The following is a 13,106-nucleotide window of genomic DNA, read 5'->3' on the forward strand; positions in this document are numbered from 1 at the left end:
TCTTATTCCTTTAGTTTTTGAGAAGAGATCTTTTTACTTTATTAATTAAGCCATTTCCTCAGTCTCCAGGATTTAGAAATAAAATACAACTTTAAAAAACTAAACAAAAATTGATGTGAGGGTCAGTTAGGATAGCTTAGCTGGTAAAAGTCACCTGAGTTCAGTATCCATAACTTGCATGTTATAGAGACTCTTGCATGTTGTCCTCTGAATCCACATGTGCACTGTGACAGGGGCATACATACACTCAAACACACATATGTACACATACAATAAATAATAAAATGCATACATATACCAGAGCACACATGCGTGCACACACATAATAAGTAAACAAATAAATGTAATTTTAAAAGGTACAGAGCAGTGTTAGTTTTCTTTACTATCACCATTTGCTATTTATTGTGTGACATTTCAAAAATCTCAAATACACGTAATAAAATCTACTTAAAAAGACTATTGGGGGGCTGGAGAGATGGCTTAGTGGTTAAGAGCGCTGACTGCTCTTCTGAAGGTCCTGAGTTCAAATCCCAGCAACCACATGGTGGCCCACAACCATTTGTAATGAGATCTGATGCCCTCTTCTGGAGTGTCTGAAGACAACTACAGTGTACTTAGATATGATAATAAATAAATCTTTTTTTAAAAAAAAAAAAGACTATTGGGGGTCAGCAGACTGGCTCAGATGGTAGATGTGCTTGTCAGCAAACATGGTGAACTGTTTGTGATCTCTTGGTTTCACATAGTAGAAGGAGAGAATTGACTTCCCCAAGTTGTCCTCTGTCCTCCATAAACATGTTATATTTGTATGTTTATGAATGTGCACAAACCACACGTGCTAAATAAATACAATTTAAATAAATTTTAAAAACATTATTATATAGAATTTGGCATGGGTATTGTACTGGCTAGTTTTGTGTCAACTTGACACAGCTGGAGTTATCACAGGGAAAGGAGCTTCAGTTGAGGAAATGCCTCCATGAGGTCCAACTGTAAGGCATTTTCTCAATTAGTGATCAAGGGGGAAAAAAGGCCCCTTGTGGGTGGGACCATCTGTGGGCTGGTAGTCTTGGTTCTATAAGAGAGCAGGCTGGGCAAGCCAGGGGAGCAAGCCAGTAAAGAACATCCCTGCTTTCTGACTTGCTTGACTTCCAGTCCTGACTTTTTTTGGTGATGAACAGCAATGTGGAAGTGTAAGCTGAATAAACCCTTTCCTCCCAAACTTGCTTCTTCGTCATGATGTTTGTGCAGAAATAGAAACCCTGACTAAGACAGGTATACACCTTTTATTCCCACACTTGAAAGGTTGAGGCAGGAGGATTTCTGTGTGTTGTAGGTCAGTCAAGGCAGTGAGAACCTATTTCAAAAATTATAAAACAAACAAAATAATAATAAAATAAGATAAAAGGTTGTTGTCTAACTTGTGTGCATTGACTTAGTTTTATTTACCTTAATCATTATTATGATTATGATGATTATTATTTATTTATTTATTTATTTATTTATTTTGGTTTTTCGAGACAGAGTTTCTCTGTGTAGCCTTGGCTGCCCTGGAACTCACTTTGTAGACCAGTCTGACCTCGAACTCAGAAATCCACCTGCCTCTGCCTCCCAAGTGCTGGGATTAAAGGTGTGTGCCACCACGCCCGGCTTGATCATTATTTTTAAGTCTAGTAAATGGCATCAATTAGTATTTAGTTTTATGGTATTTTATATGTCTGGGTATTTTGCCTGCCTGTTTGTCTGTGTATCACATGAGTCCCTGGTTCCTGTGGGGATAAGAGGACATTAGAACCCCAAGAACTGGAGTACCATATGGTTATACGCCACCGTGTGTATCCTGGGAATTAAGCTTTGGTATTCTGGAAAAGGATCCAGTGCTCTTAGCCTCAAGGCCATCTCTCCAGCACCTGTTTTTAGTTTTCATTTGCCATTTTATCTTTAAAGAAAAAGGTTTATCACAAAAAATAAATAAATAAAGCACTACAGTGTATAATGACAAAATCTTTTTAATACTGTCTCATAAGAACTTTTTGGTTTAGAGCCAGTTAGGTGCATTTATTCTTATTATCAAAAGAAGTAAATCTATGGGGAAAATCTGTTTCAGTTACAAATTTGACAAACTCCTTTTTATAGGGCTTTCTTTCCTGTTATCCCTAAGACAGGCTCCATCAGGTGTAAAGATAAGACTTCTATTTGCATCCTACTTTCTAGCTTCTTAAGTATTACTGAATATTTACTATCAGAAGGCTATATGTACCTATTGTAGTGTCTGGGAAGTTACCCAGTTGGGTAGGTTGATATCAGTTGTTCTGAATTTGGGATATTTGATAACTCTTTTTTTTTTTTAAGATTTATTTGTTTATTATATGTAAGTACACTATAGCTGTCTTCAGACACACCAGAAGAGAGTGTCAGATCTCATTACTGATGGTTGCTGGGATTTGAACCCAGGACCTTCAGAAAAGCAGTCAGTGCTCTGAGCCATCTCTCCAGCCCCTTGATAACTCTTCATATTTTGTAGCATATTAATTATCATATTATCTAAGTAGTTCTTATTCTGTGAGAGTATAGTAGTAAGATTAAGAAAAAATTCTACCAGAAAGTATTTTCTCAGATGGTTAAAATTCTTAAAAGCTAGTATTGTAGTGGTTTTGTCATGTACTGGCTTTCCTCCAGGTTAGTATGTATATATGTTCTTCCCCAGAGTAAACATCTTTCATTTAATCAGTCTTTGAAAAGTGATATGTTATGACGAGGCAATTCCGTCTCTTACCTCAGCTCCAGGCTCAGGTACTTTGAGTCCCTGTAATGGAAAACTCTGTCATTGTAATGTTTTCGTCATACTGAATTACAGTTGCTTGCTGTCTCAGTTTCTTTTCTTCTTTGTTTAATTGTATTTCTAACACCATCCAAAAGTGGTTTTGAAAAGTAAGTAGCTCTCATCTCTCTATTTAGTTGTGTCTCTGATAGAAAAAAGGCCAAGAATGAGTTAGTTAGGGATGATCTGATAATCAGGAGTTAAGGAGCCTGCAGGGCTTCTTCTCTCTGCTACTGTGCTGATGTTAAAGGTGAGCTTAACCTAGAGCTCCGTCTATAATTTTACCATACACTGTTACCATTGGTGGCAAAACAAGCAAGCGTCAGCATAATCAATTAATTACCTAGTGAATCCGTCTAAACAGATTTAGCACAATAACTATTCTCTTATGGGTAACCTGCAGGTCCTGTCAGTTTGTGTGGAAGAGGAGAACATAATTCCTTACATCACCAATGTCCTACAAAATCCTGACTTGGCTCTGAGAATGGCTGTGCGGAACAACTTAGCTGGTGCTGAAGAACTCTTTGCCCGGAAATTTAATGCTCTCTTCGCCCAGGGAAACTACTCAGAGGCTGCAAAGGTGGCTGCTAATGCTCCAAAGGTAACTAGTTATGAAGTTAAGGTTGTCATGCTTGGGGTGGCTTTACTAGGCTGTATTTTTGATACTGCTAGAAGAGGAACCAGCTCTGTAAGATTAACTAACTCCTTTCCAGTTAATTTTTCTTTTAATAAAATATGATAACTAATTCTCAGTGTCTCTAGTTTGGTGTGTTAAACTGCAGAATCTTAGAAGGATTTGTAGACCTATAGACCTATATAGTTGATGTAGGCAGAGTTATGTCCAGCTACTAAAATACAATATTATCTGGGCTCATAATTGATGGCTTTCTATTTTAATTTGAGCAGTTAGTATATGGTTGGTTTTGTAGTGTGTAGAGTGTAGAGTAGTCAGAAAATGAGCAGAATCTATTCCCATAGGCCTTTACATGAGTGTTAGTTATGCAGTATGTGCTTACTGAACTTGATTTAATGACTAGTGGGTACTATTGCAGGAATATGCATATCTTTTTTTCACCTTTAAATTATTTTTTTTTTCATTTTTGAGATTTTACTATAATTACATCATTTTTCTCTTCCCCTTTTGCCCTCCAAGCCCTCTCATGTACCCCTCCTTGCTTTCTTTCAAATTCATGATCTTTTCATCATGATCATATTCATATGTGTATATGAATATATTCCTAAATATATAAATATAACCTGCCAAGCCTGTAATCCTGCTTGTATGTATATGTTTACATGGCTGACCATTAGATAGTAGATAATCAATTGGTGTGGTCTTCCTTGTGGAAGACTATTTATGCTTATATCACATGTTGACATAATTACCTTGGCAAATTTCTGATTTTGAATAATTTTGTGTCATGGAACCAGAGATGTTAATCTTTGTACTATGTGGTGACTGTTTGTAATGTGGAGGCTACAGGTCAACCATGTGGTTCAGATTGGCTTAGGACATGGAGGGTTGTTAGTGTTACTGGGTCACTGAGGAGTCAGTCACTGAGAAGTCTTTAACCTTTCTTTTTCTTAAAGGGAATCCTCCGTACTCCAGATACCATCCGTCGATTCCAGAGTGTCCCAGCTCAGCCAGGTCAAACTTCACCTCTACTTCAGTATTTTGGAATCCTTTTGGACCAGGGCCAGCTGAACAAATACGAGTCCTTAGAGTTATGTAGACCTGTACTTCAGCAAGGGCGGAAACAGCTTTTGGAGAAATGGCTGAAAGAAGATAAGGTACATTAATTTGAATTAATATAATTTTCCTTTGTTTAAATACCATGTTAGCAATTTAAAATGGTTGGTTTCTACCAAAGTATCAATACCTATTAATTTGTTGCTTATGAAAATAAAACAAAACTGGACCTTGCCGGTTTAACACATGATCCAGGATTATTGCTTGATAGTTAAAACTGCTAGACTGGAAGCGAGTTACTATTGGTTTGGCCTTGGAAAACAGTTAACATGAGAGGCTTCCTTCATTGTACAGGCATATTTGTCAGTGTGTTTGACATTGCTTAGCACGTGATCTTCCATATCCCACACTTGATATGCATGCCCAGTAGTTCCTGCTTGCTCTCTCTCCCTCTGTAAGAATTTATAAACTGTCATTAGCATCGTAACTTTTGATGCTGGTAAACACACTTGGGTATGCAACAGCCAGGTTGGCTGTATTTAATACATTGAGGTTCTGTCTGACAGTGATTTTATAGAATGTTAAATGGTGTTAATGTGAAAAAGTATGGGGGCTGGTGAGATGGCTCAGTGGGTAAGGGCACCCGATTGCTCTTCCAAAGGTCCAGAGTTCAAATCCCAGCAACCACATGGTGGCTCACAACCATCTGTAACGAGATCTGGCGCCCTCTTCTGGAGTGTCTGAAGACAGCTACAGTGTACTTACATATAATAAATAAATAAATCTTTAAAAAAAAAAAAAAGAAAAAGTATTTAAAAGAGTTTAAATGGGAGTCTTTTGTAAAATATATCTTATTTTTTATATTGTATTATATTTTAATATAAAATGTATTGTTTTCTGTGCTGTCGAATATATCTTTTATATTTAGCACTCTATACTGTCTTGCAAAGCACATTTTTCTAATAGAGAAGAATGAAAAATCAAGCAATAAATATTTGTAGGTCAACAAACAAGTTTTAAGCAATTTATAATTATTCTTTTTATACAGTCACACAAGAAAGCTTTCCTGCCTACCTGCCTAAAGTAACAGTTTGAGTTGCCATGTTTTGTGCCGTTGTCAGGTCTGAGGCAGCATTCTTGGAGTGATTACTCACCAAGATATTAAACCTTTCAACAGCAGTGTGTGTTGGTGGCGTTGGTACATTCTGGAGTCTTAATTTCCTGTTTCTTAGTCTGTCTTCTGCTAGTCTTGTCTTACAGGGCACTAGAGGACAGTACTTCAGACTTGAGAGGCTTAGCACATAACATTTTCTCCTAAAGAATAGCCAAGCTAACATTTTTGAACACTGTTCTAATTTTATAAGATAACAGGATGGGAACAGCCAGGATAACTGAAATGACCTATAGGGTATTAATTTTTTGAATATTATTACCTTTTGTTGGTAGTCATGGGGGCTCATTTGCAGTAAGGTTCATTAACTGTCCATTAGTGAGCATGTTCAGGTAAAATGTGTAGAATGACAGAACTTTTTTTTTTTTTTTTTTTTTTTTGAGACAGGGTTTCTCTGTGTAGCCCTGGCTGTCCTGGAACTCACTCTGTAGACCAGGCTGGCCTCGAACTCAGAAATCCGCCTGCCTCTGCCTCCCAAGACAGAACTCTTTGCATGAGTTTATAAGGACTATTCTTTTTAAAAAGTGAACACTAGGACTCAAGAGATGGCTTAGTGGTTAATACTACATACTGTTCTTACAGAGGGTCCAAGTTAAATTCCCAGCACAAATGTCAGGCAGCTCACTGCTGCCTATAACTTCAAGGGGAATCTTGAGAGCCTGACTTTGGTAGTCTGGCATTCAAATGTACATAAACCCACACAAAGTGCATAATTAGCACTTTAGAGGCAGAGGCAGGCTGACTGAGTTTGAGGCCAACTTGGTCTACATAGTGAGATTTCGTCCTCATTCCCTCCCCAAAAGAAAGGAAAGGAAAAAAAAGAATAAAGTAGAAAATTGGACTGGGGGTGTGGGTTAGTGGTATAGGACTAATTTATTTAGGATAAAGCCATAAGTTCAATTCCCAACTGCAACAACAAAAAAAAAAAGAAATAAAAAGTAGAAAACTCATGTACAGCAGAGCTCTAGGAAGCGGATTTGAAGAGGCACCTGCTGAATACTACCTGGAAATTGTAAACTTTGTATCTATTTTACTTTGTAAATTTAGTGTCCTGCCTAACCGTTTCAAATCCTAAAGTTAATAAACAAAGATAAATGATGGATCTTAGGGCTCTTGAATTATAAAAGGTATATCCTAGTTTAAAAATTATCCCTATAGTTTTAAAATAATCCTAGTGTAAGTAGGGAGTCATTAGCTTACTTTGTACAATTGATTTACTGCTTTAGCGACAGTGAGACAGTGTCTTTTTGTGGCACAGGCAGGTCTTGTACTCCTTCCTTAGCTTCCCAAGTGTTAATAGTACAGGCCAACTGGCATCATTGATTTTTATTGACAAGGCTGAATCAAAAGTTGTATTATCAGTGGACTGAAGAGGTATCTTACTGGTTCAGAGCCTCTATCACTCTTCTAGAGGACTTGACTTCGGTTTCTAGCACCCATGTTATATGGCTCATAATCACCTCCAACTCTAGCTCCAGGGGATCTGATGTCCTCTCCTGCTCTCTGTGCAAACACACACAAATAAAAAACCAGTGACATTATTTTTGAAAAGTTGAAAAGAAAGCTGTAATAGTTGAGTATCTTAGTTAGATGTATAAGATTCTACTAGAAAGAAAGTGTACATTCCTGACAAGGTCGTAGGCAATACCTAAAAGCAGAATTATCTTGTTTAAGGAATCGTTCTGGATAATTCTACATAGTCACTACTGTGAATATCATATCCAGATTTTACCAGCCACAAATCTTGTATGTTTAATCTTTTTAAAATGAGTATCTTCTATATGAGTTATATTTATAGAGAAATGGTATCAACTACTCGTTTTTTAAAAAGCAAATGGGTCATTAACAAAATTCTTTTTCCTTTGGCAGCTGGAATGTTCTGAAGAACTGGGTGATCTCGTTAAATCTGTGGACCCAACATTAGCACTGAGTGTTTACCTCAGGGCCAATGTACCTAATAAAGTCATCCAGTGCTTTGCAGAGACAGGCCAAGTCCAGAAGATTGTTTTATATGCTAAAAAAGTAAGTTCAGTGGGGGAAATTCTCAATATAAGTTTATTAAAAATAAACAAAAAACCTCAGAAATTAGCCTTAACTTGATTGATACATTATTTAAATTTTAAATTACTTGGAAAAGCATAAAAAGTTCCTTCTTAACTGTCATATGCAGAGTTCATACCTTAGTGATATACATGAAAGCAACTACAATTTTAAGATTGTGGAGGCAATGTTAAGCATGTGTTAGGTCAGTTTTTGAAATTGTCATTCATTGACAAGTAATATAATTATCTTCTAGCAAGTATGTCATTGAAATGGTCTTATTGAATGTCTAAAAGTATAGTTTTATAGTCACCAGTAGTTAATAATATTTTATTATAGAAAAGGCTTTTAATGCTTTTAAAATGAAACTTTGTGGCCTGATTGAGGTCTTTGTCTATTTGTAGGTTGGCTATACTCCAGACTGGATCTTTCTCCTGCGAAATGTCATGCGGATCAGTCCAGATCAAGGACAGCAGTTTGCTCAAATGTTAGTTCAGGATGAAGAGCCTCTTGCTGATATCACCCAGGTAATGCATCTTAAGACTCTTCTTCATGGAGTTGCAAGTGTTGGGGAGTCTGAGTTTCACACACTTGTCAGGAGAATAATTTAAACTTTCAGCTGACAGAAATTGTATTCCTGTGTCCCTGCATGAATAAACTCTGAATATCTTACCACAACATATTGCAAAAGAATAGGCAGCAAGATACCAATTGTAAATATTACTTCAGGCAGAGGTGCACCCGTGGCATGTATGGAGGTCAGAGGACAATGTGTGAGAGCACTTTTGCAGCCTGGTTGCATTCAGGTAGTCAGCCTGCATACAAGTGTTTCTGCTGAGCTAGTCACTGAATTCTTGTCACAGAAAAACTGTTTTTTGTTTTTTTTAGTTAAATAGTAATAGTAAATAATATTTACTGTTTTAAAATAAAACAAATACCAGTTTGATTAGGGACAGATATGTGAAATGAAATACGTTATCTTGGTCAAAAAGCCAAGAAGTAATATATATGAACGGTGTGCTCCCCTGGTTGGGGAGAAGAACGAAGAGAACAACGTGTAAGCCAATTTTTCATATTGTATATCCTTCGGGTTTTTAATTTTTTTTTTTAAACTGTAACTTAGAGACCCGAGTTTTCAATAAGTTTTAGTTTGTTTTGACAGTCTCATTATATAGCTCTCTAATCTTGGAATTCATATGCAGAGCAGGCTGGTCTAGAACTTCCTCGTGCTGCTCTCTGAATACCAGCCTTAAGAGCTGTGAGCTGGCATACCCATATACCTGGTTTCTCTGGCAATTTAAATATGAAGGAAGGTTGTATAAATACTATTCTTTAAATCTGCTATTCAGGGTCTAGATCGATGGCTCAGCAATTTAGAGCCCTTGTTGCTATTACAGAGGACCCAGGCTTGATTCCCAGCACCCACGTGGTGGCTCACAGACATCCTTAATTCTAGTTCCACTGGATGTGTTGCCTTCTCTGACCTCCGTGAACACCAGGCATGCATGTGAAATACATGCATGCAAAAACTCAAAAGTACATGTGATATACTTATAAAATAAGTAAATATCAAAAAACAACTGGTAAAACTCATACATGTCCTTTGCATTTTAACATGACTTGCATACATGCACATTGTTACTTGTTCATATTTCCCCTACACTGAATCACCCTTTTGGTCTTACAGCTCTTCCCCTTCAGTACTGTCTTATATCTGATTTTTCTCTTTTAATAGATTGTGGATGTCTTTATGGAATACAATCTAATCCAACAATGTACTGCCTTCCTACTTGATGCTTTGAAGAATAATCGTCCCTCTGAAGGCCCTTTGCAGACTCGATTGCTTGAAATGAACCTTATGCACGCACCTCAGGTATGTGCTGTTGTATTCATTGGGATTTCTACTGCTGTGATAGACACCACGACCAAAGTGACTTGGGGAGGAAAGGGTTTATTTTACCTTAAAACTCTTCACTCCGGCACTGAGGGAAGTCAGGGCAGGAACCTGGAGTCAGGAACTGAAACAGAGGCCATGCAGGAGCACTGCTTATTATGTTGCTCAGTCTTTTCTTATAACCCAGGACTACCCGTCCAAGGACGGTGTTTTTCCTGGTGGGCTTTCCCCACTCCCCATCATTAGTCAAGAAAAGACCCTACAGACTTGCCTGTAAGTAGTCTGTTAGAGCCATTTTCAAATTTGAGATTCCCACTTCCAAGATGTTCCCACTTTCAAGTTGACAAACAAATGTGGCCAGCAGAGTTATGCTTTTTAATCTTGCTTGCGATCCTGTTCTGGTTCATTGTGCCGACGTTTACAAATCGTCACTCAGAGTTTTGAGATGCTTATTTCCTTCTTTGTACTTCATACTTTTATGTTATTTATTCACCATTCAGTCTCAGTGTATTTTCTGGGTGTTGGTGTATGCTGAAGTAAAGGAGAAGGAAACACGGCCTTGTACTGTTTGTGGTTTTCTAGGTTGCAGATGCCATTCTTGGGAATCAGATGTTCACCCACTATGACCGGGCTCATATCGCCCAGCTGTGTGAGAAGGCGGGCCTGCTGCAGCGTGCATTAGAACACTTCACAGATTTATATGATATAAAACGTGCAGTTGTTCATACCCATCTTCTTAACCCTGAGGTATTTTTTTCTTACCTGTTAGTTGTGATTAGTCAGTGTGTTTATTGTTTATACTGGGTGATAGGAAATTATTAATTTGTTTTTGTTTTTTCCCTCTAGTGGTTAGTGAATTACTTTGGGTCCTTATCAGTTGAAGATTCCCTAGAATGTCTCAGAGCCATGCTGTCTGCTAATATTCGTCAAAATCTACAGATCTGTGTTCAGGTGGCTTCTAAATATCACGAACAGCTGTCAACTCAGTCTCTGATTGAGCTCTTTGAATCATTCAAGAGTTTTGAAGGTAATTAGGAATGTCAGAATTGATACAAGAGAGACACTTAAAATTAATCAAGCAGTTCGAAATTACCTTTCTGAAAAACACTTTTATGGGACATGTCTTCTCTAGGATCCCTCATGTCATGGGATCCTAGAGATAGACAGTGTAGAAGAACACCTGCTTGGGTATTTTATGAACTAAAGGCAGAAATTTGGGATAAGAAATGTATTGTCTTGTGTTGGCTGCATAATATGAAAATACTGCTGACTAATTATAGTAATATTAAAAGCACCACTCTGACTCTTGCAATAGTGGACATTTCTCCTAAGGGGGTTTTGTGCTTCATTAGCCCAGCTATTTAAAATTCAGTTAAATAATTAAAATATAATTGAAAGTTTCTAGAGTTAGTCTAGCTACGCTTGAGGTGAGTCATGGGAGGTGTCTAAGGCAGATGATATAGGTCATCACTGCAGAAAGTTCTTATGGACAGCTCTACACTGAATTTTTGAAAGTTTTATGCAAAGCTATCTGGTATGTGATACTTGATTTAAAGTGTCTCATGAAATGTGGTATAAACATTTGCTTTGCTATTCAGGTGCTGTCCTTTACTATTTGAAAACTTCCGAGCCAGGCGTAGTGGCCACTCAGAAAAATGAGGCAGGTTTATGATAGATTCAAGGACAGCCTGACCTATACGACAAATCCTCTCAAAAACACTAAAACACAGAAAGATACTTTTAAACAAAATTTTCTGTTCTGTAGGGATTGAAATTTATACCTGTTTTATTCAAATGGTTTCTGGATTAATGTGTATTTCTTACTGAACTTTTAAAACAGCCAACTTACTAGGAACATTTTCTGTAATCATGACTTGTAATTGCTTAATTTTTAGTTCTTTCATTCTCAAAAGTATAGCCAGGCTTGATGGTACATGCATTTAATCTCAGCACTTTGGAGTCAGAGGCAGGAGGATCTCTGAGTTTGTGACCAGTCTGTCTGGCTTACACAGCAAAATCAGGACAGCCAGGACTCCATGAAGAGACCAGGATTTCACAGTGAGACCTTGTCTTAAAGTGAGCAAGCAAGCAAGCAAACAAACAAAGCACGCCTATGTTCCTTAACTTCCCTTACTTTTGTTTCTTTAAGGTCTCTTTTATTTTCTGGGGTCCATTGTTAACTTTAGTCAGGACCCAGATGTGCACTTTAAATATATTCAGGCGGCTTGCAAGACTGGACAAATCAAAGAAGTGGAAAGAATCTGCAGAGAAAGCAACTGCTATGATCCCGAGCGAGTCAAGAATTTTCTCAAGGTAAGTGGCTTTAAGTTACGTGCTTCTGATTGACTTCAGCAGTTCTACAAGGGTTCAGTCCTGCTTGAGAATATTTTTCTTACATTTGAAAATCTTAGCATTCTCAAATTCTGTGCTGGGTTATTTTTTCTAAACTTAATACTCTGTGGTTTCTCAAGAAATAAGGAAGGAAATTAGTAAGTAGTACCTAAGAGCGACCATCTGTGTAAAAAGAAGGAAAACAGTTTCATTTTCAAAGAACTTCCTTTTTTAAAAAAAAAAAATCAAAAGACACATTTCTTTTTTCTTTTTTCTTTTGTTACAGGGTCTCACTCTGTAGCCCTGGCTGTTCTAGAATTCAGTATATAGACCAGGCTGGAGATCTGCCTGCCCCAGCTTCTTGAGTGCTGGGATTAAAGATGTGTGCCACTAGGGCTGGTTTAAGAAAAACACAGTTTAAAGTTGTTCTTGATCACGTTTTAGAATATTCAGCTCTTTCCCCAGGTGTTGATAATGTGTACATTATTAATATGTTCAACAGGAGGTGGATGGCCTCTAGTCCATAGAAGGATTTGATTCCTTTATTTATTTTTGTAAGGTACAGTTATTGATTTTGTTTTTCTGCTGCCTTGAAAATTTTTGTCTGGGGAGAAGAATGTGCATAAGAGGTAATCTCTCCTTCTGTCACGGAAGGCCCAGGGATCAAACTCAGATCTTCACATTTGGCACAAGTGCCCTTACTCTTTGAATCATCTTTCCTATTTTTTTGAGATAGTCTCACTTTGCAGTGTCTAGGCTGGCCTTGGTATGTGGTAAAACCAGCATCTTCCAAAAGGCATCGTTCTTGGCTTAGGTTTCTTGCATTTTACTCTTCAATTTTTTTTAAACATTTATTTATGTTTTCATTTTGTGTTGATATTTGTGATGATGTTTCTGTGCCCAGGCCATTGCATGGAGGTCAGAGGTCAACTCTTGGGAGTCAGTTCTATCTTTGCATCATGTAGTTACTGCGTCTAAAACTCAGAATGTTAGTCTTTACCTACTGAGCCATCTTCCAGCCTCTGCCTTAGATGCTTGTATTTTTCAGTTTATCTTTGGCATCATTTTCAATATCCTTTATTGTAGGTTAAGGAAACATCTAGGTTTACTTCTAGTATCAAATCTGTCTGAATCCAGAAATGAAGTGTTAATGTATAAT

General features: G+C 37.4%; 1 protein-coding gene across 2 annotated transcripts in view; it reads left to right on the forward strand.

Annotated features, from left to right (window-relative positions):
- Cltc (clathrin heavy chain) overlaps positions 1 to 13,106 on the forward strand; it is a 62,531-nt gene that overhangs the window by 27,685 nt on the left and 21,740 nt on the right. For both annotated transcript variants that reach the window (XM_029484013.2, XM_029484015.2), the window contains exons 7-14: positions 3,225 to 3,422; positions 4,412 to 4,612; positions 7,552 to 7,704; positions 8,127 to 8,249; positions 9,458 to 9,595; positions 10,199 to 10,363; positions 10,463 to 10,643; positions 11,766 to 11,929. In XM_029484013.2, the coding sequence (XP_029339873.1) occupies positions 3,225 to 3,422; positions 4,412 to 4,612; positions 7,552 to 7,704; positions 8,127 to 8,249; positions 9,458 to 9,595; positions 10,199 to 10,363; positions 10,463 to 10,643; positions 11,766 to 11,929 (1,323 nt within the window). The remainder of the gene's footprint in view (positions 1 to 3,224; positions 3,423 to 4,411; positions 4,613 to 7,551; positions 7,705 to 8,126; positions 8,250 to 9,457; positions 9,596 to 10,198; positions 10,364 to 10,462; positions 10,644 to 11,765; positions 11,930 to 13,106) is intronic.

Source organism: Mus caroli, unplaced genomic scaffold, assembly GCF_978045245.1.
Source record: "Mus caroli unplaced genomic scaffold, Mus_caroli_1 scaffold_13, whole genome shotgun sequence".
NCBI lineage: Eukaryota > Metazoa > Chordata > Mammalia > Rodentia > Muridae > Mus > Mus caroli.